The 27044-nt window shown below is 36.8% G+C and overlaps 1 protein-coding gene across 2 annotated transcripts in view; it reads right to left on the reverse strand.

Moving 5' to 3' along the window:
• Nucleotides 1-4213: 4213 nt before the first annotated feature.
• The window catches only part of PNPLA4 (patatin like phospholipase domain containing 4), a 28633-nt gene continuing 5802 nt past the window's right edge, over nt 4214-27044 (reverse strand). For both annotated transcript variants that reach the window (XM_067296316.1, XM_067296323.1), the window contains exons 4-9: nt 24033-24217; nt 19698-19792; nt 19380-19515; nt 15958-16023; nt 6819-6971; nt 4214-4872 (exon numbers count right to left, since the gene is read on the reverse strand). In XM_067296316.1, the coding sequence (XP_067152417.1) occupies nt 4741-4872; nt 6819-6971; nt 15958-16023; nt 19380-19515; nt 19698-19792; nt 24033-24217 (767 nt within the window). In that variant the 3' untranslated portion in view covers nt 4214-4740. The remainder of the gene's footprint in view (nt 4873-6818; nt 6972-15957; nt 16024-19379; nt 19516-19697; nt 19793-24032; nt 24218-27044) is intronic.

A 27044-nucleotide genomic window follows, 5' to 3' on the forward strand; every position in this document is an offset into this window, starting at 1 on the left:
ATGAAGTCTCACACTAGCTGTGTTCTTATGGGAAAAGCTGAGCTAATGCCACAAGTTCAAGTTAAGGAAGCTGACTCAGGATTAATCTCTCTGTTGTCTAAACAAAACAGGTATGCATAGATACATCTGAACAGGGGTTGGAGACAGAACCTGCAGTGGATCATTCATAAGTTTATTAATTACGGAGGATACTAATGTTTGAAGAAGGACTTCCATAGCTCTTTTTGTTTCAGAGTCTGCATTCTGTTTTAGAATTTATTTGTAGTTTAATGAGGAAAGTTGGAAATTTACTACATTTTTCTGTTCTCACACTGGAGCTCCAATTTTCTAATCTCACTAGATGTCATGTTGTATTTTCTTATAAAGATTATAATTAAAATGGGAGGCACTAAGTACTACACAGCTGTCCAGTTCATAAATATGGAAAACACATTTTTTAAATGCTTCTCTGTCTTTCCCTGGTACACTTACGGTTGCACAGTTTCTCTCCCCTGTAATTACTTAAGTTTTATTTTAAAAAAAAGTGAAATTTTCTATTATTTTGGGGCATATGCAAAAAACCCAGCAGTACATGATGTGACTAAAGGAGGAATGATATCTTACAGTTTACATTCTCAAGTGAAAGTCTAATCATTGTAGAAATATGAAATGATTCAATAAAAAGATTATTCCTGACCAGATGATACCTAAATCATGTGAGACAAAACTATCCTGTAGAGCAGACCTCTGGAATAGAAAAGAATCTGAGACTAGTTTTCTAAAAATCAATAAAAAGATTTCAATATAAATGAATCACTGTTGTTCAGATCACTCTTTATTACTTATAGACCAAGAGAGAAAGAAATAGATGCTTTACAAATACAAAGCATTCTTAATCTCTCAGGATTTGTGTGGCTTGCCTGTTTAAACATACTTCTGTGTAGAATATTCAAATAAGAATAAATACTGTAGCATCCTAGTATTTCATGACCTGATGTAACACTCAGAACAGACATATTACTGTTGTGCTTTATCATAAAAACATGTTCATCCTTAGGATAAAATATTACATTATCTTGTCTCATCTTCTAGATTTGAATGTATCTGTACTGATAATTTTAAAAATTATTTGTGAAATGTGAACTTAAAAAAAAAAAAGGTTCCCTAGACAACACAACCAGCAGAGCTGGTAACCAGGTTTCAGCAGAAATGGCACACTTCATGAGTATATATGTGTGTGTATATAAAGTAGCGTTTGCAATCATCTTCATCATAAGCACTTATCAATAGCATTGTGGTACAAAACAGATGAGAGATTTAGCAAGTTTCATTTCCTTCAGCCTTTTAAGATACTAAGAATGTATGTTTTATGAAACAGTTGTGAAGTCTATTTATGTAGCATTTTTAAGTGAAGGACTTCTAAGTCCATCAAAAGATGAAATTCTGGTAAGTGCAGGTTCTGCTTTCAGCCAAACCAGGACTTCACCAGAAAAGCCCCAAACAGGAGAGCAGGAATAACAGAATCTATCCAATAAACATTATTAAAACCACAATTTCATATAGTTGATTTTGGCTTGAGTTTTGACAAAAAGATTGGAAACTGATTTTGAAGTCCATTTATTTAGGACTTTTTGAAAGAAGAGTTCCTACTACCTTAAGCTTTTCTGAGAAATTTAAAACAAGATGGTGAGAATGCTTTTGCATTATGTTACTCCTCATTTGTGTAGCAAACTTGAATGACATCTATACTCTGCAAAAACATAAACTAGAATATTCCCCACATTCACATGGATTGCTCTATCCTAGATCATTTTCAGTAATGAACACATTATTATTTCATTAGATACAGGGACTGCACTTAACATTAGAGAACAAAATCAGAGAAATATTTTGTCCAGACTGAAACAAATATTTGAACAGTAAGTTAGTAAATACATCTACGGTAGTAAATACAGTCTTAAACACAATTCAGTTAGGGAATTTTGAAGCTTATAAAGATAAACAGAAAATAATTGTGATCTATTCACAAACTTTTTTTGGAAACTAAACCAGAAAGCATATAGTTTCATCTTTAATAAGTTATATATTGAAAAAACCCCCACTACTTTGTTTGAAAAAAAAAATTCTCTTAAAAACTTTGCATCTGATATTGTCAAGGTTATACATTTATTTCCATGCAGTGGGGAAGGTGGAAATAAGACTGGCAATACACGCAAAATCTGACTACTTAGAATCAGCCTTAGCTTCCTCCATAAAACAAAGAGAATGCAATGATCCTCCTGATTTAAAATTAGCTTTTGCAAATACTTCCCAAAGATGTTAATGATCATGAGAAGTCCCATTTTTAAAAAAGATTTCATTTTTTCACACAAAAAAATGGATTAAAATATGGTTGGCTGAGAATAATATATTTCTGAACATATTGTACTATGTTTCATTAGGATCAGCTGGACAACTTGAAGAACACAGAACTTGAAGAACACAGCCACTATCACTTACTTCCTTCTACTTTCTGTAAGTCATCCACAATCAAAAAGCATTTATAAAACGATGGTAACTGAAAAAAACTCTGAGTCTTGCTATTAATGCAGCAGTACTCACTAGGAACAAGTGTTATGACTGAACAGATTTCTGTTCTTATTCTACTTTTATGCTCCAATATTAAAATATATATATATTCATCTAATCACAGAAAACACTTCCACATCTAATCTCTGCATGAATATGATTTTTTTTTCTTCCTGTAAAGTCTTCTTTAATCTTATCATAAACCTCTGAAAGTCAATTTGTAGAAAACTGAACATTACCTGTGGTTCTTACACCTCAATAAAGATGATACTGCATATGCTCCTGTGGGTAGCATTAATACATGCAGGAAGAACTGATTTTTTAACCCAGATTTTTATGGATTAAGCAGCATAGTGAACTGTGACAGTGTTGATGCTCAAAAGCATCACACACTATCTGTATATTAACTTTGCATTTAACAACCTTCTCCTTTAAGGCAACTTTTACGAAACGGCATCCAGGTAAACAAGCTTTATACAGTTTAACTAAAAATATATGGCTCTATTATGGCTCAGAAAGGTACTGATAAGAGCATGTAGGCTGTTTCTGAAAGCATGAGAGTAGCTCCAAGCCCTTAGAATGCTAAGTAAAAAAGAAGACGAAGAGTTGTTTCAGGTTTCTGCCACACTGCCAAAATAGATATTACCCTTGAATTAGAGACTTATGGGCCGCAGCAGTTCACTGTAAAGAGGAGAATTTTTTAGTTTATATATCTCTATTCATGCTAACAGTTTTCCTCTATACAAAAAAAAAAGTATGCAAGTGAGCCAGGCATAGATGTTGTTGGTAGCACAAAGGTGATGCACTTAAGTTCTACACGCAGAAACGCTGTTCTACAGATGTGGGAATAACACATATATCCTATTTCCACTGTTTACAGAACATCATGCAGCTAGAAATAAAAAAGCTTATGCAAAGAACCATACTTTTTTTTTTTTTTTAGTATTTCTTTTATTAGCAAATAAGGTAATAAAATAACTCAATCCCCACTGCATGAATGCTAATCTGATGCAGTCTGTATTTGAATATAAATCTGGTGGTTATGTGCTGAAAAAGCTTTCAGATTTTTATAACAGGTATTTTTAAATTCTCCCCTTTTCCAGACTCTTTTCCCTTCTCCCGTGCTCCAGAATTTACAGACATTTAGCATCGTTTTTGGAGAATGCTATACTTTCATACATAAAGACATAATTCAACTTCAAATTTTCATAAGAATCCAACTTAAAAGCCATAAAAGTTATAACAAACAGTTGCACCTTTTAGAACTTAGGTATTAACACTGAAAAGCTTGAACCTGAAGTCAAAGCAAGGGAAACGGTAAAAGACCAAGACACAAGAGTTTGAACTCATTACATGCTAACTTATTTCAGCTCCCCTCCAATAGGCTGATCTGGGTAAATATTCAAGTTGTTATAGCATTCTGAGAAATTTATAAATGAGCTCTTGACAAAAATTCAAGAAAATATATCTATTCAATTTTAGGTAAGGAAGAAAACATAATAAACATAACTAATATAAATATTTCTTACTGTCTCCTTTACAAGATATTTTCATGGACAAAAATACACTATTACAAGTTTTAGAATAGTATTTCAAATTTAAAAAAACTACATTCACTGAGAAGGACAAGAACTTTTAATGTGAAAAAAATACAGTATCACAGTAGAAGAGTGCAAATTTTTTATTTGTTGTGGCTAGTGTTAAGAGTTCAAGTCCTGTAGAACACTGCAGGAGAGATGCATTGGAATCCTAATATTAGCAATATTGCAAGCATTCAATTAGTGTGTGCAACTATTAAGTGAACAACATAGACAGTAATTTTTGGGGTACAAACTGGATTTGTCTTTCAAATAAGAAACATGAAAAAAGATATTTTCAAATTTCTGTAAGCATGACAACACAAGCTTTCACAAATCTCACAATAAAGTCCTGCTTTGAAGCAAAATAGATCTAAAATTGAACCTCCTCAAAACAAGACAGCTATCTTTTACCACACAAGTACAATTTCCATTTTGACGTGTTTTTGAATTCCATCCAGAACACCTGTACATTTTCTTCACAAGAGCAGATGTAATTCCATTGGCGTTTTTATTCTGATATACAGAAAATTTGACAGCAATTCCTTAGATTTTGCAGGGTGCCTGTAGCTGTGTTTTGACAGCCATCAAGCTTAGTTAATTTTCTGTGAATAATCTATTCAAACCAATTTTCTTTTAGTAAAAAGTGTACAGCATCATCAAACCCATTTTGGTACAACAATTCCATTTTCTCCTGGTTTGGTGGGAACAAAGCTTGATTAAGTCTTACCAGGTTGGCCAAAGACAGCTGCAACAGAGAGAGGTGCTGTAAATTAGTTTATTAAAGCAAATTATGTTACACTTGACTGTGTTGCTATCAGTCCTATCATCTGTTTTATATAGCATATGTAAAATAAGGCCAGCCTGGCTGTGTCTACACCAGTAAATTAATCATGCCCAGGAAAATTACTGAGCACTGAGATGAACTGGCACAAACAGTCTGCATCTACACTAATAAACTTGCAACCTCCAATGCACACTGTCTGCCTGTAAAACTGCTCATGGTTTCTGAAACATTTTAACTACAGAAACATTCCCAGAACTGTTTGGGGGAGTGGTAGCTGCCACATGCTAAACTTGTCCCAGGAAATATTTTGACAGCTTACTAGTGCAAATAATCACATTCTTGGGAACATTCCCAGGAAATGTTTAATATATGAGTATAAACGTAGCTTGTGTTTCCAACAAATTAAGAACTACTCAGGTTCTCAACTGGTCACTTTCATGGTGTAAAAGGCTTCAAAATTTGTTCTTTATTAAAAGACATGTATTGAATTGCTTAAAACAAAATTACAAATATAATTAAATTTAATAAAGATCTGGACACTTCATTTACACAATTAACTTAATATACACTTAAGCCATATACTTGATTATATGCAATTTTGCAACATAATGTCAAAATCACCTCCATTGTTTGAACTAAGCAATTATCCAAATTCGGACACTAATGAATGGAGGAGGTCCAAAGAGACAAAAGACTGTTCACATTCCAAGGCAGATAAATAGTGATATATATATAACTCTCCATGCTGTGCATATTTGGATACTGCTTCAAAAGTTTATTCTTATTTTGCATTTTTACAGCTCTAAAAGCTACAGGTGTTTCAAATAGAATTATTTAAAATGATGCCTGAGATTCTGCACCACAACTCTGCAGCTGCAGAATCACAAAAAGTAACTCTGCAATTAATTTTCTATCTCAAAATTAATCTATTTATCAACTCATTCGTCCCCTCTAGATGGATATTTGGTGCAAACCACAACCAAGAAATATACAGCAAGAGATGCATACATTTCAATAAAATTATTAATCTCATACCTCATGACCATTTATCAAGTATTATCATGCTTAAATCCCTGTGAAACACCACAAAAATTCAGAAACTCGTTCAATTTAGAATGACATTATGTAACACTAATTTTACTCAGAATTAATAAAACACTATTGTTCCTTTCTAATGGAGTTTTTTTTAGATCAATGCTAGATCGACTTCAGTATTTTCTTTCACTATGTGAAAGCAAACAATACTGTGGTTAGACTTTGTGGGGAAAAGCTTGCAAAGACAGAAATGACAAAGATGAAAAGGAGGTCATAAAGATCAGTCAGCCTATGTTTCAATATACAGAAACATTCTCAAACATCTAACAAAATTTCTGAAAGTGTTGTGGTCACAATGTTCAAAAATTTAATATGAACTCTCTTGAGCAATGAGGTGACAAGTTCTTGTACACCATTTCATATGTGAAGTTTAAATTCACCTTTTAAATTAAGTTATAGCAGCTTATTTCAGTAAATAAGTATGAAGGAATGTTCTGGAGTTTTCCTCTCCTGAGGTCTTCTACGGAAGCCTTATTTTTCTGGAAAACACTCTGCCTAGCCAAAGACGGCTGATATTTTAATCAAGTCTACATTATTTAATAAGATTAAATTTAATAGTCTGTGATATACCTGCTCAATTTTATACCAGATCAAAAGTTTTCAATCTTTCTTACAAAAATTTATACTACATTTTTCCTTCCTCTGCATTTAAGGACAAGTTACATTCCATATGCACAACACAAAGCACCAAGATATCACACTACTTAAACATGATATATAAACATAAAATAAAACATTAAGAATTGAGCATAAAGTTAGCTGCTCAACTACCTTTTCTTTGTCTGAAGTTATTTAATAAACAAGGAACTCACCATTATATCTTGTTTTGCAAATTTAACATAAAGAGCCACATGTCCTTTATCTTGTGGACAGATATCTAATCGACCACTGAAAGGAGAAATTGTCACTGTTCGTCCCACAGGCAAGATAGGAAGGCCATTGGTAAGGCCACTGTCAACCCATTTCTATCAGAAAATAAACACATTTTTAAGGTAACCTTAGTATAGTATGATCATAACCAAGTATTTCATCCTTCCTGACCCTGCCTCCTCCATCCCACCCTCAAGAAAACTTACAAGTTCCCTTCTCAGAATAAGCAGCTTGAGTATAAGAGGCATAAAAAGCAATGAACTTATAATTCACATATACAGTATGTAATCAATGAGTGTTTGATATACTCTGCAAACATATTTACAAGCTTCCCAGACCCTTAAATGTTTTTACCAGGTTACTGATACAGCTTGTTCAATCTATTAACAAAAGAGCCCTATAAAGCTTAAAAAACACCAATTTTTTTCAGCTTAAAAACACAGATTTTTTCTGAACACCTACATGAAAGGACAAGATTGTTAATATTACACTGCAACCATACCAGGTAATGTGTATCCCTATAAAACATTACTTTTTTGCAGACTAGGAGCTGGACAATCCGTATGTGCAGGTAAACTGACTGAACAAGCTAAAACAAACCTTCCTCATCAAATCTCCCAGAACTTCTTGCTTTCTTGAACACAAAAAGCCATCAACCACAGTGAAAGACAGCAATAGCTGAAAAAAGAGGAAGATAAAGGGGGGAAGGAGTTGGATACCTATGGCACCTGGAAGGGAGCAGACATCAAGTCTGCTACAGGACTGGAGTATAGAAGAGAATGGCAAGGAAAAACAAACAAAAACCATTGAAGTTCTTTCAGAGTCACATCTATTCCTTAGATCTACAGACTGTCCAGAGGCACAGGCCTGATCTCAAAAGGGACCACAGCCAAGTTTCTTCTCCTCATAACCAGGCACAGCTGCAGACTTCCCTCAAGTTTTCATCCACCTCCACATCATATTGATTTTGTTGGTTGTGTAATTTTTAGCTGATAGGTTAAGAGTTACACACTTGAAATACTGTATTAGTAATGTACAGGTTTTGCACAACCCCAACAGGGTATTTACAGAAAGTAAAAAACAACTGCCAAAAATATTTCTCTCATTTTTCCAGTAGAAAAACACAACGATGAAAGTTAAAAATTACAACTAAACTGTTTCTTTGAAGGTTTACCTAGTTCTTTTCAGTTTCTTCTTTAAATAAACATATTCATAACCATAATTTATAGTATTTATTAGAATAACCATTATTTTAACATTATATTAAACACGATCCTTTTATTTTCTTTCCAATATGCTTTATAGGATTTCTTTTTATACTTAGATGCATAAACCAAAACTCAACAGCAGTCTTTTGGCTAGATGCATCTGCTGACATTGTACATGACGTCTGGTGATCAGACGAATGTCACCAAACTTTACACATCTACAGCCAAATTAGTCATCCTACACTCCCTCTACAGTCAAGGAGACAGAAACACTTCTAGTGCATGATTCACCTTATCCTAAAGTAGGTATTTACATCTGATTTGAATTATGCTGAAAAGGTCCCTTCTTCTCTCCATTAATTAAGGGAAACACACGCTGACTATGTAAGATATAGACTACTGCAGATACCTGAAGCTAGGCATGATGAAACACACTAAGAAAAAATATTAAAAGATGCATCTCTATTTCTTCAGGGTCTGACCTCCCCAAAGGTGAACTGAATACTCCAGGAAACTATCTTCAAGCTTCATTCTGGGGATGGTGGTCAAGGATCTGGGAACCCAGGTCATCTTCTCCTCAATCCTGCCAGTGAGGGGGATGGAGGGGAGGAGGAGGAGACAGACTTTCCAAGTTAACGACTGGCTGCGCCGCTGGTGTTGGCAACAGGGTTTTGGTTTCTATGACCATGGGACCCTGTTTGAAGATTGACAACTGCTGGGGAGAGATGAGATCCGCCTCACTAAGTGGGGCAGGCATGTCTTTGCCAACAGGTTGGCCAACCTGGTAAGGAGGGCTTTAAACTAGGAAAGACGGGGGAAGGGGAGAGTTATAGTGCCAGGGTAGTTGGCAAAAGACAGCTCAAGTCGGGATGCCTCCAGCAGGTGAATGCAGCCAGGGAAGTGCGCATGGGATGTGGCTACGGAAGAGCCTCTTGTATCCCTCCTGGGAAAGCCGCGTGCTCGATCAGCGCTCTGAAATGCCTGTACACCAATGCACGCAGCATGGGCACTAAAGAGGAAGAACTAGAGAGCTGTGTGTGGTCGCAGGGCCATGACCATGAGCTCATGCAATTACAGAGACGTGGTGGGATCGTTCACATGACTGGAGTGCTGTCCTAGATGGCTACCTGCTTTTTAGGAAGGACAGGCCAGGAAAGCGAGGTGGTGGAGTTGCTCTTTATGTGAGAGAGCAACTGGAATGTATCGAGCTGTGCCTAGGGATGGCTGAAGAGCGAGTCGAGAGCTTATGGGTAAGGATTAAAGGGTAGACTAACATGGGTGACACTGTTGTGGGTGTTTACTACAGGCCACCTGATCAGGAAGAGGAAGTCGATGAGGCCTTCTACAGACAGCTGGAAGTAGCCTCACGATCCCAGGCCCTGGTTCTCATGGGGGACTTCAACCACCCCGATATCTTCTGGAGAGACAAAACAGCTAGGCTCAAACAGTCCCGGAGATTCCTGCAGAGCATTGACGATAACTTCTTGACAAAAGTGGTGGAGGAGCCAACAAGGAGAGGTGTGCTGCTGCACCTCGTACTAACAGAGAAGGACTGGCCGAAGATGCGAAGGTCGGGGGCAGCCTTGGCGGCAGTGACCACGAGATGGTGGAGTTCAGGATCCTGCGAGGAGGAGGCAGGGCAATAAGCAGGATTGCAACCCTGGACTTCAGGAGAGCAAACTTTGGCCTCTTCAGGGACCTACTTGGAGGAATCCCATGGGTTAGGGCCCTAGAAGGAAGGGGGGTCCAAGAGGGCTGGTTAATATTCAAATATCACTTCCTCCAGGCTCAAGAGCGGTGCATCCCTATGAGTAGGAAGTCAAGCAAAGGAGGGAGGAGACCTGCATGGATGAGCAAGGAGCTCCTGGCAAAACTCAACCAGAAGAAGGAAGTATACAGAAAGTGGAAAGGGGGACAGGCCGCTTGGGAGGAATATAGGAACGTTGTCAGAGTATGCAGGGATGTGATGAGGAAGGCTAAGGCCCGTTTGGAATTAAATCTGGCTAGAGATGTCAAGGACAACAAGAAGGGCTTCTTCAAATACATCAGTAGCAAGAGGAAGACTAGGGAAAACGTGGGCCCTTTGCTGAATGGGGTGGCTGCCCTGGTGACGAAGGATGCAGAGAAGGCAGAGTTACTGAATGCCGCCTTTGCTTCAGTCTTGACTGCTCAGGCCAGCCCTCAGGAATCCTGGACCCTGGAGACAAGAGAGAGAGTCTGGAGAAAGGAAGACTTTCCCTTGGTCGAGGAGGATGGGGTTAGAGATCATTTAAGCAAACCTGACACCCACAAATCTATGGGCCCCAATGGGATGCACCCACAAGTGCTGAGGGCGCTGGTGGATGTTATTGCTAGGCCACTCTCCATCATCTTTGCAAGAAAGCCAATGTCACCCCAGTCTTCAAAAAGGGCAAGAAGGAGGACCCAGGGAACTACAGGCCAGTCAGCCTCACCTGCATCCCTCGAAAGGTGATGGAGCAGCTCATCCTGGAGGCCATCTCTAAGCATGTGGAGGACAAGAATGTGATCAGGAGTAGTCAGTGTGGCTTCACCAAGGGGAAATCATGCTTAACCAATCTGATAGCCTTCTATGATGGAATGCCTGGCTGGGTAGATGAGGGGAGAGCAGTGGATGTTGTCTACCTTGACTTCAGCAAGGCTTTTGACACTGTCTCCCAGAACATCCTCATAGACAAGCTCAGGAAGTGTGGGTTAGATGAGTGGACAGTGAGGTGGATTGAGATCTGGCTGAAAGGCAGAGCTCAGAGGGTTGTGATCAGCAGCGCAGAATCTAGTTGGAGGCCTGGAGCTAGCGGTGTTCCCCAGGGGTCAGTACTGGGTCCAGCCCTGTTCAACTTCTTCATCAATGACCTGGATGAAGGGACAGAGTGCACCCTCAGCAAGTTTGCTGACGATACAAAACTGGGAGGAGTGGCCGATACACCAGAGGGCTGTGCTGCCATTCAGAGAGACCTGGACAGGCTGGAGAGCTGGGCAGAGAGGAACCTCATGAAGTTCAACAAAGGCAAGTGCAGGGTCCTGCACCTAGGGAGGAATAACCCCGTGCACCAGTACAGGTTGGGGGTTGACCTGCTGGAAAGCAGCTCTGCGGAGAAGGACCTGGGAGTGCTGGTGGACACCAAGTTAACCATGAGGCAGGAATGTGCCCTTGTGGCCAAGAAGGACAATGGTATCCTGGGCTGCATCAGGAAGAGCATTGCCAGCAGGTCAAGGGAGGTGATCCTCCCCCTCTACTCAGCCCTACTGAGACCCCATCTGGAGTACTGCGTCCAGTTCTGGGCTCCCCAGTACAAGAGAGACGTGGCACTACTGGAGCAAGTCCAGCGAAGGGCTACAAAGATGATTAGGGGACTGGAACATCTCTCTTATGAGGAAAGGCTGAGAGAGCTGGGCCTGTTTAGCCTAGAGAAGAGAAGGCTGAGAGGGGATCTTATTAATGTGTACAAGTATCCGAAGGGATGTCAAGAGGATGGGGCCAGACTCTTTTCAGTGGTGCCGAGAGACAGGACACAAGGCAACGGGCACAAACTGAAACACAGACAATTCCATCTGAACATGAGGAAAAACTTTTTTGCTGTGAGGGTGACAGAGCATTGGAACAGGTTGCCCAGAGAGGTTGTGGAGTCTCCTTTTCTGGAGATATTCAAAACCTGCCTGGACGCAATCCTGTGCAACGTGCTCTAGGTGACCCTGCTTGAGCAGGGGGGTTGGACTAGATGATCTCCAGAGGTCCCTTCCAACCTCAGTGATACTGTGATTCTGTGATTCATTATTTATTAATACAGAGTATCATAAAAAAAGGCAAGTTGCACTAGCACCCTCCAGCAACAATCAGGCAGAAGACTGCTTTTCTGCTGCATGTATTATTCTAAGTGACCATTATGAAAGGGCAAAACAATGCAAGTTTTCATGCAAAATTCTTACTGAAAATGCCACAGGAACTTAGTCACAAAAGTAGCAAGAAATCATCTCCTGAAAAAGTATACTATCTGGAAATTGCTTATGGCCTCTAAATTAGGTCTTCAACTGTTGGCAAGACATTAGTATTCTGTGTAGGGATTAGCATACAACAAGCATTATCTCAGGGTAGAGTATTTGTTCTACAGAAGCCCCTGAGATTCCCTGAGGTCCATCACTCGACTGTATGGATACCTCTCAGCTGGGTCCTCTACCCTAGCTTAAAAAGCAAGCCTTCTTTTAATTCCATAGGTATAGATTTTCTCTCAGTGCCACATTTCTGAGTTCATGTAATCACATGACTTTTTTATCACTTGCCCTTCCTTCCACCGACAACTCCCATACCTTCTGATACATGGACTCAATCTTTTTCACATGGATATATTGCAACCACCTTTTTCTTTATTATTATTACCCCCACTTTCTCACTTTTCTACCTGCCAGATGCCCACATGATATGCACTCAGACGAAATTTGCTGTTTCTCACTTCTTTTACGCTCCTGAAATTAAAATATAAGCTATTACTTTTCACATTCAAGCTATTACTTTTACATTTAATAGTCTTCATGGCCCTTCTCACACTCTTATTTCATGGTATGTTTTGAGAGCTTGATTCATGACAAAAGCTCCTGATGTTTGTAACCACTATCCACCACTGAATTCCTTCACTTTATACAAAAATCACATTTCTGAATGCTTAGGATTGAGAATATTTTGTCTTAGGGAAAGCAAAACAACCCCAAAACCTGAAAAAAACCCCCATAAAGCTATCTAAATTGATCTTTCAAATTCCTCAGACTCCATTACATCATTACTGTGACTCCTAAGAGTAAAGCTGCAATGCTGCTACAAATGAGAGGCTAAATGCCTATCAGGTTGAACCTATTCTTTATCGTTTCTTGTCTATAAATAGCTGTTTATTATTGATTTAGATGCAACATTCCTTGCAGTACAAATTGGCTTTTTGTTCTGATTATTTAGCTTTTTTAGCTTTTTTCTTCTCTTACGTACCTTCAACTTTTTTTTTTTTAAATCAAAACATCTAATGTTACCAAGGCAAGGGCAGTATTCTTTATTAAGCACTATCTTTTGTAGATTCTGTTCTTCCTGTCTGATGCCCTCCATTTCATTTTATTTTCTTTCAAGCACCTGGAAGAAGCTGCCTTTCATTTGAAAATATTTTGGCTCCAGAGTCCCTTGTGGTACACAGTTAAAATAAAAGAAATATTTCTATACTTCAGATAAAAAGACCTAATGTCCTACTTCTTGTAATTCTATTAACCAATCCCTGAAAAATACTTCTTAGCTGAGGAAGCAAATTCCTGGTAACTTCTGAATTAGTTCCTTTTTGTAAGTACAGTGCAAAGACAGAGAAAGTTCTGAAATAATGCTCAGTGAAAACCAAGCCAGACACTGAAGTTGAGGATGTAGGCTGGACCTTACGGAATCTACATTCACCAGTAATTGTAGATAGACTTTACAAAGCCACCTTGTAAGAACTACAGCATCATGAACTAAAGGGTCATCATCAGATACAGTTAACTCAATTATCTGGGGATGATTTATTTAGGTCAAAGACTAACCTTGCCATAGATTCAGGGGACACCAACCAACTGAAAGAAAGGTAATTTTGCATGGAACAAATTCTGTCAATCTAAATCATTCCACATGAATATAGTCCTACTGCATCCAGGAAAAGGTTGTTTCAATACAAGATGGTATGCACAGAGCCAATTCTATGCATAACTCAGCACTGCACCCGTTACTGGAAACCTAGTCCAAGGGCACCTAAATAGCCAACGCAAGTTCAGAGATAGCCCAGTCATGTAACACCATTAACAGACTGCCTAAGTTCTTGGATGTTAATCTTGGTCATACACTCCCTTTTCCTTCAGATTATTTTCAGGCTTATCAAACTAGAAGAAAACATACTACAAACAGGCTGATGCTACGTCTGCATTACCATGAAATTTAGCTGGTTCATCCCAGAAGTCTAGTCTCTAGCTGTGCACACTACAGGTATGCTAGCTAATTTCAGTATGAGCCAATGGTTGAGGTTGGAAGAGACCTCTGGAGATCATCTAGTTCAACCGCCCTGCTCAAGCAGGGTCACCTACAACAGGTTGCCCAGGACCCTGTCCAGATGACTTTTGAATATCTGCAAGGTCTCCACCACCTCTCTGGGCAACCTGTTCCAATGCTCCAGGCATCCTCACAGTAAAGAAGTTTCTCCTTATGTTCAGATGGAACTGCCTGTGTTTCAGTTTGTGCCCGTTGCCTCGCATCCTATTGCTGGGCACCACTGAAAAGAGTCTGGCTGCATCCTCTTTACACCTTCTCTTCAGATATTTATACACATTGATAAGATTCCCCTTCAGTCTTCTCTTCTCCAGGCTAAACAAATCCAGTTCTTTCAGCCTTTCCTCATATGATAGATGCTCTAGTCCCTTAATCATCTTAGTGGCCTTCACTGGACTCGCTCCAGTAGCTCCTTATCTCTCTTGTATTGGGGAGCCCACAACTGGACTCAGTACTCAAGGTGCGACCTCAGCAGGGCTGAACTGAGGGAAAGAACCCCTTCCCTTGACCTACTGGCAACCCTCTGCCTAACGCAACCCAGGATACCATTTGACTGCTTTGCCACGAGGGCACATTGCTGGCTCATGGTCAACTTGTCCACCAGGACATTTTGGACAACTAATCTCTGACCCAAACTTTCAACTTCTTAACTGAAAAAACAGCACAAAAAGCTTAACAAAGACATTACGTTCCCTTTATGTAATGGCAGAATGAACTTCAAACATCCACGTACATACGCCCTGTGAACTACACAAGGAACATACTAAAGATGCCAATCAACAAAATACATAAACCCTGGGAACTTGCAAGGCATGGTGATGTGAACCCTTCAGACTTTTTAGTTGTTATGTACCACTGTATATAATTCTAAAGGTAACAAGCTTTTTGACATAACTACCTCTTGCTAGTTAGAAATATAATTGCTAGAGACAAATGTACGTGAATACTAGGAAAAGGGGTTTTGAGCGGATTTGCAGGGTGCTGATGGGGAATCTGCTAGGATGAAAGATTTTCTAAAAGCATCATTTTGATGCCTCTCAGGAAAGAATAAAGCATCCAGTAATAATTTTTAGAAGGGGAAACAACTGGAGAAGATTTTTGTGCTTCTAATGATTGCAAACAGACTAAACAGTTGAAAGAATTCTTAAAATGTTAATACATTTAGGTAAAAAGACAAAAAAGTTCTTGTAGCTAAATCAAGTACAGGCATCTATGAGAAGGTTTTATTGTATTAATGTACACCTCTCAAAATTTCATGACTTTGTGTGACACAAAAATAATCTTTGTTCAGAGATAACAGATTTGAGGGTGGCTGATAAACCTTTGTTCTTATGTCCTCAACAGAATTACACTGCATACACAGAGACACCAATTTACTCCAGCAGTGTCCAGTCTCCCAAGACCAGCCAAGATCTCCTTCATCATTCCAACAATTAAAAAAAAAAAGCAGAACTGTTTGTCTTTAAGTTGCAAAGACCATTTTACAGTTGGTAACACAGCTAATCATGAGAAGTGTCTCTACCAAGAGAAGCTTCTTCCCATGTTTAAGTGCTAGACAGATTATCTTTAGGAAACAGTTTCATGCTACAGAGACCACTTCAGTTTTATCATCCACAGTTCTGTAAGAACAATCAATATGAATGATATCAATATGTGTTCACCTATAGTATCAGTAGAAGCAATAACTATTCTACTGAATACAGTACTGTAATTCCCATCTACCCTTCCCCTGAGATCAAAGTTACCTGGCAAACAAAGAATCCTCCTGCAAAAAAAAAAAAAAAAAGTAAGTATGTAAACAGAATGAAAAATTACCTCTCCTTTATATTCCACTGGCTTAATTCCTGCATATACTGGCACAAAACTACTTGCTAGCAGGACCTAGAGAGAAGAAAGAGGTAGGAGTGGAGGAGTGAAGAAAAGGCAATAAAATATTTCTGAACCAATAAATATTTTCATACATATTTATCTATTAGATGAATAGCAGTAATTAATCAACATATTAATTTCATATAAAACCACTGTCATCTTATTAGCATCCTGTTGTTATGCTATGTCAAAATGTGATTAAAACTATTAAGTTTTTTTATCACTTGACAATAACAACTCTTAAAGAAAACAAAATATCACAAATCAATTATCTTATTATTGAATAAAGTGCTGAAAAAGACCATTAACTTAGCCTTACACAATGTGAGGTAAATCTATGATTTTATAAAAATCAAATATGCACATACTGGAAAACATGCAATATAGAGTATTGTCAAAAAAAAGAAGTTGAACTAATCACTTCACTGGTATATACATACAGTATTTTCTCTTCTAATAAATCAGATTTCATAAGTAATACAACATGCCCAAAATACTATAAATAGCCTGAAAATTCACATAGGTACCTTCATCAGTATCAGCACTTCACATTAAATATGCTCAAGTATCAACAAATTACTGTTTGCTCTACTGTAAGCCTAGACTGCTGTCTACAGCAGTTCTCAAATTTTTCAGACTGGAGCATCTGAGCATCTCTTCTGTTACATATGGATGCACACACACACACCTCTTCTACCCGCTCATAACAATTTCTCTGTGTGTGTGCGCCTATGAAAATGTACATATATATAGTATGCATATATATATATATATAGCTGCAGTTAAAATAGCATTTCAAAGAGAATGTGGAGATGTGCACTTGAAGTGCAATATGTCGGAAAATTTCCTATATATGACTGTGGTGCATATACATGCATGCACAAGCTTGCATGCAGGCATAAGAGGCAGATTTGGGAAACAAGCAGGTCACAAACGGGGGTACATACAGTGTGCAAGGCAATCAGGTCCAAAAGAAATATGGAGATTACGAAAAATAATGCTGAATCTTTTTAGGTGTAATTGTGCTTCTTTTTACAACAAATTAAGTTACCCTCAGTATTAAACACCTCTCCCTCAAACAAGTTCCAATCAAGGTTCTAAATGAAAGCTTAACTCCCAGTCTGAGAACTCTTTCTTGCCTGCTTCTCTATTCGATGACCTGAAGCCCCAGGGCTTTGCCTGGGCTCAGACAGAAAGGTTCTGCTTATTTTTCAAATGTGAAACTGTAGCTTTTTCTCTACGACAAGCCTTTCTCTCACACAACCGTAAGAAAATGTCCACTTCAAACCCATTCCTCTTCAGACCTTCAGAAGTGACATCCTGCAGGGTTCCTAAGAGCCCAGTGTCTTTTGCTGCCCAACTTCCTTTCTCCTCTCTCTTTCAGTTCTATCCCACTAAATTTGGCCCACCTATACTAGGAGGAATAAGGACAAAATAAAAGGTTTAGTGAAAGAAAACAGAGTCAAAAACAGGTGACCACTGCAAACTGTCAATTCTTCCTCCATTCCAGACTAAATACAGTAGAACTCTGTGTGCTGTTCCCTCATGAACATGTAACATGCCTCTCTCTCACACCCAGCTTAAGAACTGCAGGTCTAGGAATGCTGGTACATGACGATGCTCTTCATACATGTAAAGTCAATTTCAAAAGTGGAAGATTAATTGCTTTCCAGGTCCATTGGGAATAGGACAAGAACAGCTTAAAATTGCAACAGCAGATACTCATTTTAGCCATTAGGGAAAAAAAATCTGGAACCATAAGGCTTGTTAAGCATTGAAACCAATTACCTATGGAGGCTGAAAGATCTTCGGCAGAATGTACAGGAGTTTTGCTGTTATAAAACACTGCCTATCCAGCATGATCTGGATACAGCTGATTATGCTTTGGGGCAAAATAATAGGATTACATAAACTAACAAGGTCCTCTCCAGCTCTGTTCTCTATAGAAACAAGCCAGCAAACTAACATTCAATCTGATGTAAAAATGATATATGCACCTCTGAAGGCATCTACAAAACCCTGTATTATGAGACAGTAAAAGAACAGAAAAGCAAGAGTATGAATGTATGCCAATAAGCAATTATTTGGAACTTTTATTATTATAATTCCAACCCATTCCATGGAACAAAATGGTACAGAAATGTTTAAGTTGACAAAAGAACTGTTCAAAAACTAACTAAATATATGCACACACACACAAACACATATAAATATGAAATATATATCTATTCACACAATTGTTCTGAAGATTATAATTGTCTTCAGGTTAGAAGATTTCACTGGAAAGGAACATAAATTTACAGAACAGTCTCTACGCCTGTCTCTGCTGGCTGTTTTAGCTAGAAATACCACAAGGGCATGGTTTGAAATGAACTGTTTGCATAATTATCTTTGCATGATTAAATCCTATCAATTTTGAAAAGTGATGGACTATGTAGAACATAATAGGGGCAAGATTAAAAAAATAAATGGTATTTTAAAGACAGACTTCTAATGTATACTTCAGATTTTGGTAATGAATCTTTTTTTTTTTTTTTTCCTTTAAGAAGTGTTAATTATCAAGCACCTCCCATTAATTCTACATGTCCAGAAAGATAGGAAAAGAAGGAATTTCTCTTCAAAGCTCCCTGCTTATTCCATTTCCTTCTTCACTTGTACTATATTGCCTGATACCCTCCACTAAAATATAACTAATTGTTAAAATTAAGAGGTTCCAGAAAGGAAAGGACATTTCCTCTAGATACATACATCTGCATTCCTCCTACCTTTTAACATCAGTATAAGTTTACAATCCTGATCCAAATTTAAAAAGTAGTACTCAAAAGAAACGGGATAGGTAGCAAAAGAAAAAGATATGCTTTCCAGCTGTATACATGGTTTATATACAGGACTTACCAATACATTATACCCTTTCCTCCAAAGGATTTGTAGGAAGTGTTGGAAAAGCTTTTTTCTTTTCTTTCTTTTTTTTTAAGACAGGAACTTCCTTTTGTTTACTTTCTTTTGTGACAGAACATATTAAAATGATGTAAATGATGCAAAAAGACTTATAGAAGTGTTGACCAAATTTGGAGATTCTGATCTACTGCAACAATTAGTCACCTGTTATTTCTTTTTTCTTTTAATAGAATTTGCTCATAAAGTAATACTTTTAAAGCAGCTGAAGGAAAGGCACAAAAATTAATTTTAGCAAAGTCTGTATAACTGCAGGACCAAATTCTGCTTCTGTTGTTTATGCAGGTAGCACAACTGTAATCTAAGTGATTACTTGAGTAAAACAATGATTACCCCATGGCCAATAACATACTCCTATGCCTTGAAGACACTCATGCATTTTTATTTAAAAAAGCAATATGCAACTTCATTACCTTAATGAGGTCCTCCCTGGAAGCAAAACTTGAAACCAAATAATTTTCCCCATTTTTGGTGTTAGTGACTGACACATAGAGCCGGTTCTCAGCTATCTCATGAGCATTAGAAGGAAGAATAGACTCTATGCCTCCCCTAAAGTAAAGAAAATAATAAACATTATTCACCAACATTAATTAAAAAGCTTGTAAATATTTTAGGGGAGAAAGAAAGTGTGTTCAGCTCCCCAGAGTATGGAAAAAGCATCTGCACTCTTCATTTTAATTTAGAGACCTTCACATAAAAGTGAATTTTAATAAATATATTAAGATAGGTACCTAAGTCTTTTCATGAAATCATAACCTGGCGTTACTGCACCAAAGTCCAATTTTCTAATTTCCTCTGCAAACTCATAGGCAAACTGCTTACATTCCTGAAAATTAAAATATTCACCATTAACGATGTTTTAGTTATGGAAAGCATGTCCAACTGTAGTACTTAAAACATACTAAATGGTTAAACTTTCAATCAAGAGCAAGCTACAAGATCAGACTAAGATATTTTCTTATATGTGCTTGGTTTGTAACAAGATATGCATAATAAATTGTTGATCCTTCTATAAGAACTAATTTGCAAGAAAACATATATAAGATCCCTAATTAAATAAAAATAAAAAAAGAATATCCCGTATTAACAATTAAAGTTAACAATTAACAACTAACAGTTAAAGAGAGTTTTGCTATGTATGACCACTGCTAGATAATCAATTCTCTGAACCATGTCTTTACAGGAACAACAGTTTGTATTTCAAGTCTACAGCCACATTTTATCTTAAACATTACCTCAGTACTAAACATAGACATAATTACTTCAAGATGACTATAAACTTTAAAAAGGTTTGCACTAATGCAAAAAACATGCCACTGACGAACACATATTTAATGAATATATTACTATGTGACTACAAGTGACGGAAGATAAAGAAACAAAAGACAACTGCAGGAAACAAGGCTACAAATTCCACTGCACAGAGAACTTCTTTTTAGCAAGCTGAAACCCGTGACTTTAATGACTGTGGAAAAATAGCTTGAAACAGGAGCCAAAAGAACTCCAAAAGGAAAGTGAAAGAATATGTAGTGTTTATTTTTTAATAAAAAGATTTTGAAATCCTGAATTGTGCTTCTGAATGCTTAAGACTCACTATTCAGTATTCATATAGATTTTTCTACCCTTTCATTAAGATTTCTGTTCCGATTTTACCGACTTGGGGAAAAAAAACCTACAATCCATCTTATTTGACTTTCTGAAAGTGGTTTATTCAATAAATATACTGCACTCACACGCACCTAACAACCACATATTTACAAAATATAAGAACTGCATATAGCTAGTTTGGGGTTCCTGGCTTGTTAACTTGTTGCATGAAGACACACTAAATATGTTCCTGTAACTAAATAAAAGATTTATATCATGGGGCGGTGGGGGAGAAAAAAGGCAAGCTATTGTGCCCTATCCAGGAGGGAGGTCACAGGACATAATGGGAGGAGAAATAGGAAAAAGTTGGGATGGGGGGGGTATTACAAGATAGAGAAAACATTGGTTGGAGCAGCTTAACTTCTTCATATCAGTGGTATGTCAGAGCACTCACCTAAGCGACAGACAGAAATGGTTCCTGCATCCACTTTCCATATATAGACTTCTAACAAATATTACAAATGCTAGACAGGGATAAGAGGTACATACCTCTTAAAGCAATGATCACTATAGTGATTCATGCTAATTCATTTCACATAGGTCAAGCTGCCATCAGATTCGGAGTTAGATTTGTACTTTTACCCTAGGAAGCAGGTGCTTTGCTCGTCATTGCCAATTCCAAGCCAGCTTCTCACTGCAAATACATAAAACTAGCAGTATGCAATAGGTCTTGAATTTATTCCACTTTAATGTTAGGCTTCTTCAAAGTCAGCCAGGAGGAGAAGAGGCACATTCAGACTATGATTCAAATCTTCAGCACCTCTCTCTCTAAATAGAGAGAAGAAACCCACAACCCCCTAAAGATTATAGAAGCACCTCAGAATCACTATCCTTATATCTAAGGTGCTTTAATAAAGTGACTAAAGTAGCAGGGAAATAAGGGTAACAGAAGCTGGATGAATCCGAACCTAGAAGAATGACAGAAAACTACTTTCCTTATCACAAATCTTATGAACAAGTCATACCTAGACTTTCAAATTTTGCTGCCAAAAGGGACAACTTCTACTTACAGCTATGAATTGTTTATAATTGTTCATGCTAAAAGCTTTAAACAAAGCATCAAAATTTTAAATAGTAACTAATGACATGTTTAGAAATAGCAACTATTTCCATTGATTTAAGCAAACTTTGAGATCTAGCTTGATCAGGTACTTCTGAATCGAATAGGCACTTATCTATAACTTTATAGGCCTCCATACATTTGAAAATCTGTCCCTAAGATTCTCAACTCCCTTGCCTTTTCAACAGCGACAAAAATCCAAGATACTACTGAAGGACATTTGCAGCTGTTGTGATAGAAAAGCAATAGTCAAAACAATACATTCTTGGTGTTAGACTCAAAGTTCACAAAAGGATGTATTACAGCTTTGAGACTGGAACATGGAGAAATCCCTAATTATAGCTTGTCTAACCATCTCTGGAAAAAAAACTAATTGGTATGAGAGTTATATTTGCAGACATAAAATATTTCAACAGTTAGAAATGTTCCTTATATATCAGTGCCATTTTTTAAAATAATAATTGATGATGCAATTATGCTGACAGGAAAAGTTAATATAAATTTCAAAGAAAGTAAAATATTAAAATGACGTATTTTCTATTTAGTAGACAGCACTGCCTTTACTTAAATTCCATGAGAACTGAGAAGTATTTTTCTCCCCTTTACAGACAGTTCTCATAATTTTCCATTTAAACAATACAACAGAATGACTAAAAAGTTATTAGAAAAATTTTAAAGGGCTAAAAAGTTCATAACACATTCTTCAGTTCATACTAACATGATGACATTTTCAAGAAAAAAAAAAAGAATGCAATATAGACTTCATTTCCACAAATATAAAAAGTAAAAACTCATTTTTTTTTTAACTTAGAATTTTTACTTCGTAAATAGGACCAGGCTGGGAATAAATGCTCAGGCCCAGAAGCCAAAAACAAGCAGAATAATCTCCTTCAGCTAAGAAAAGGCTAGCTGCTGTGCTCATCATATAGGAAATTAAGGTCAAAAGTATGTATTATACCAAGCAAATCTGAAACTGAACTACTAGTAAAAGGCTACAGAAAAGGAAGAAGAGATGAAGAGAATACAAATAAGGGTCTCCTCATAACAGAGAACTTGCCTAATATCAAGTCACATACAGAATGCAAAGAAAAGAAAAAAAAAAAAAAAAAAAAAAAAAGGAGGCCAGGGAAGGATGTAATAACGAAAGCAACAGAAGTATAGATAACTCTGAAGGCTAAGTTTGTATCCTAGCAGGAAAAAATGTCAGCGGCAAAATGTGCTCTTGGCTGTGACTATCGTTCGAATGAAAAATGGTCAAGGTTCTAACAGTGAGGCCTGGTAAAGGTCTGGTAAAGGTCACCTGAGGAATACTGAAAGCTGAAATCTAAGTGTGCTTAGAATAAAAAATTATCTAATAGCTTCAATTCCCCAAGTAATGTTGCATCGTATAATTCTAAATACTAAAGAAACATTTCATCTTAACATTTAGCAAGACCTGGTTTTCTACATATATTAAAGCAAAGTCAGAGTATGAAAACATACCACTTAGTGGCTACTGTATTTTTTAAATTAAAAAAAAAAAAGGACTCTTAAAATAAATAAATAAATAAATACATAAATCTTCTAAATAATTGTTGTGTGTCATATACTACAAAATGGATTAAGACCCCTGATCTTCTAAAGGTACTTCAGGAGGGCAAAGCAGCCTTAACCTAAGGAGGAAAAAAAAGAAAAGCTACTGCCCTCCCAGAGAATCTTTTATGAAAACGCTACTGAAGATTGCTTTGCTGTGAGATCTTATGGATTATGACACAATTTCCATGGCAAGAAAAGGGTGACACCTCAGGAAAGAAAACATGCATAAGGAATACTAGAATAGAACTTTGTTAGGGTTAATCCTTCACTGGCATTCAGTAAAGCTTTTGTGCATTCCTTTCCTACTTGTAAGGTACAGTCCATCATTCTTATCTCCTTTCACAACAGGATGACACTATACATTTGCTTAAGAAAGCCTATTAAAATCTCTAGCCAAGACGACAATGATTAACCCTCTGTAACCCACAATGATTAAGGAAAGTGCATATACTAGAAATATAGTACATCTGGTTGCATATAACTCAATATTCACACACATATGGACTTTATGTTTTAAGCTATGTAAACAGAAAGTCCACATGATTCTCTACTATAAACTGAACACAGATTTTAAAGAAATATTTGCTTCATAAACTTTTTTTGTCTAGGTTTCACAATTTTCTTTGAGGAAGACACATATGTGAGTCCTGCTCCTTTATAAGAAGCAAAAAGAAAGACAACAACTAAAATATTTCATTAAAATAAATTTAAAGTAGATGATTATATCCTTAAAAATATCCTTTGAAAGTGATCATGTCCTATACCTACGAGTTTATTAATTTACCTCTATATTTTCTGGTACTGCTAATAAGACAGTGGCAGCCAGTGATCCCGCAGAAGCTCCCGCAAAAGCTTTCACAACTTTCAGTAACTTCTTACCATGCCTGTAAAGAGCAGCTGCTGCCCCCAAGTGGTAAATACCCAGAAACCCACAAGCTGCAAATGACAGGTTTAGATGTTTCATTTTTGCTGTGGAAATAAAAGTTTTGCAGTCAGGAGAAGGATCAGTTAATTAGATCTTATAACATACATTTAGTTTTTGGCACAGAATATATAATATAGTATAATACCCATATAACCAAAGGCAGCTTAGTTAAGAACAGTGAGCACTTTTGATTACCAAATGCATCAAACAAGTAGCTGTTAAAATTTTATCATCTCCAAAATTGAAAACAACTGTTCTGAAATACTCCTTAGAAAAATGTTGTTTCACATCTCTTGTTCCGTCAGGAAATAAAGCTTTATATACAATATAACTGCATATTTCAACTAATTTGTCAAAGAAATGCAAAACAAAGGTAGCTATTCAAAGGTATTAAAAAATGCTGTTGGAAATTTTGCATTATTATTTTAAGGAGAGATAACACTGTTAGCTACCTTGAGTCAAAATCAAATTTAATTACAAATCGCACTGTGTCATACTCACATGACGTGCAGCCTTGAACCTAATACAGTTCTATAGAGAAGCAATTTTTTCCTTCATCATTGGAACTCATTTACTTACGAAGTACTATCAGCATTCAATAATATATTCAATAATTTATATAGAAGTAATTTCTCATTTAAAAAAAGAAAAACATACAAGATATCATTGCTACCCTTAAAAGGAATAAGAAAGGAAAAACACTTAAGTAAAATACATACCAAGTATACACACACACACGGAAGGTCTCAAGGATGGAATTGAAAATAATAAAAAACACAAACAGGAAGTTTAAGTTGAGATTGTTAGGTTTTCTGTTCGCTTGTTTTTAAAATAAGCCACCTCACTGAGGCCATGTATTTTATTAACTCTGTTTTTGCAAATAACTACAATTATGAGAGCAAGATATTCTACACTATTTTACTTATTATCTTAATAAGAAATTAAAAATAAATCCCTAGTATATTTGGGTACGTATCAATATGAATAGGACTAATTACATCAGTAAATTCAGGAACATACTTGATTATTCTGGCTCATAATGAGATAGCTAGCTGTTTCTGTTGGCAAACATCTACAGATACTGTAGTGTAAATTCTAATAAAGAGAAGCAGACGTACAGCAACAGATTTTGTAAGCTGTCTATTCAGCTCAGCAGTGGGAGGAGTAAGAAAAATGAGGGTAAGAAGCAGCTTTGAAAAACACTCAATAGGAAGACAAGCTAAAATCAACTGCTTTACCCAGGGTATGGTTAGAATCAGACCACAAGAGGGTCTTGTTCTCTGCCAGTCCAACTGTAAGGATTACCGTTTTCCCTTAAAAAAAAAGGCATACAATAAAAACCCAGCCACCACCTCTTATTTAGATGACAAGTCACAACACATGGAAAGAGCAACTAGCAGTATGAAAGAGAAAACTGAATAGGGCTCATGGAATAAATTCAAGGAACTAAAAGATTTTACCAATTTTTGTAGGTCATATTTAACATTAGATATTGGAAATGCAATGCAATACCTCTTCAGTGGAGTTATAAGGCTGAAATTCTACTAAACTAAATCAAAACTAGGACCACTGCAAATGTTTGTAACCTCAGACCAGCTTAAAAACTCAATTGATCTATCCACAGGAGGAAAAAAAAAAAGAGATAGAAAATCTCATAGTGCCAGGGCATACTGTCTGTTGCATTAAAAGGTCAGTCATCCTGCTAAAACCTTACATTATCATAAGGTAATTTATCATCTTTATCCCCTTTACACAGCACATCCATCAGTAAATAAGAATATCTGTAGCTTAAATCTAAGATATTTTGTACTGACAGAATGGGTTTCAGGTTGGTTTTTGGTCTGGGGATATGAGAGATAGACATTTGTAAAATGAAGTAAATGATAAGCTGTCATACTGCTCTCAAAAAGAAAGGCCCTTTTAATTAAAAAAAAACAAAAATCACCATACTGCAGAAAAGATAGAAAGAGTTTGCTGGAAATTTCCTGGAAAACAACAAACACAATTATACTTTCAAGATTTTAACGTATAACATACAGAGTGGGGAAAAACTAAAACACTCAATGGAGTGATTTGCTTCCTCTGAGGCTGGCTAAACTTTTGAAGTTAACCAACATGACTTCTGCAAGTTAGGAGCAAAAGTGCACTTACATCAAGGGGCACTCTGCCAAAAAAAAAAAAAAAAAAAAAAGGTGAAGTTAGTTAAAGCAGTTGTGTTATCAGATAGCAAGAAAACCAAGTTTGGGAAAATAACTGCTTACATTGCTATAAAAACAATGGGTGGGGGGAAAAAAAGTGCTTCCTTTTATCATACAGTCAGAATGCTGGAATTACCTATACATCTGACATTCTCTTTCAATACAACACTGATTAGGATATGTATTTTTTCCATATAGTATTGACTCCTATTTTAGTCCAAAAAGATTTCAAGAAAACACACTGCTATTATGAGCTATTATATCAAATAAGGACTATGTTTACAGAGCTGTTTGGTCAGAAGATACACAAGCAAAGTAAAAGAGTTCACAGATCCCAAAGATTATTTCTAAGGGACCTATGAAAGATAACTAAGAAACACAAGTTTATTTAAACAAGCTTATGCTTCTGCATTTGTAGATACCATACTACAGTGTGTATAGAAATGGCTGGCACATTTTCTTTAAAGCAAGAAGAATAGGAAAGGAGATGTCAAACTTAAATCTAAGATCACAAGCTGCTAAAAAAATACTGAAGTCAAAAGTCCTTCCCTTCTGTTATAATGCTTCTTGAGGAAATTTATTTTCTTACATGACCTTTAGTTCTATCTAAGAATCAGCTATTGTGAGTAACCATTGTTTTCTTAAGTGTCTGGACACATAGTATTCGCTCTTT

The sequence above is a fragment of the Apteryx mantelli genome, chromosome 1 (assembly GCF_036417845.1).
Source record: "Apteryx mantelli isolate bAptMan1 chromosome 1, bAptMan1.hap1, whole genome shotgun sequence".
In the NCBI taxonomy this organism is placed as follows: Eukaryota; Metazoa; Chordata; class Aves; order Apterygiformes; family Apterygidae; genus Apteryx; species Apteryx mantelli.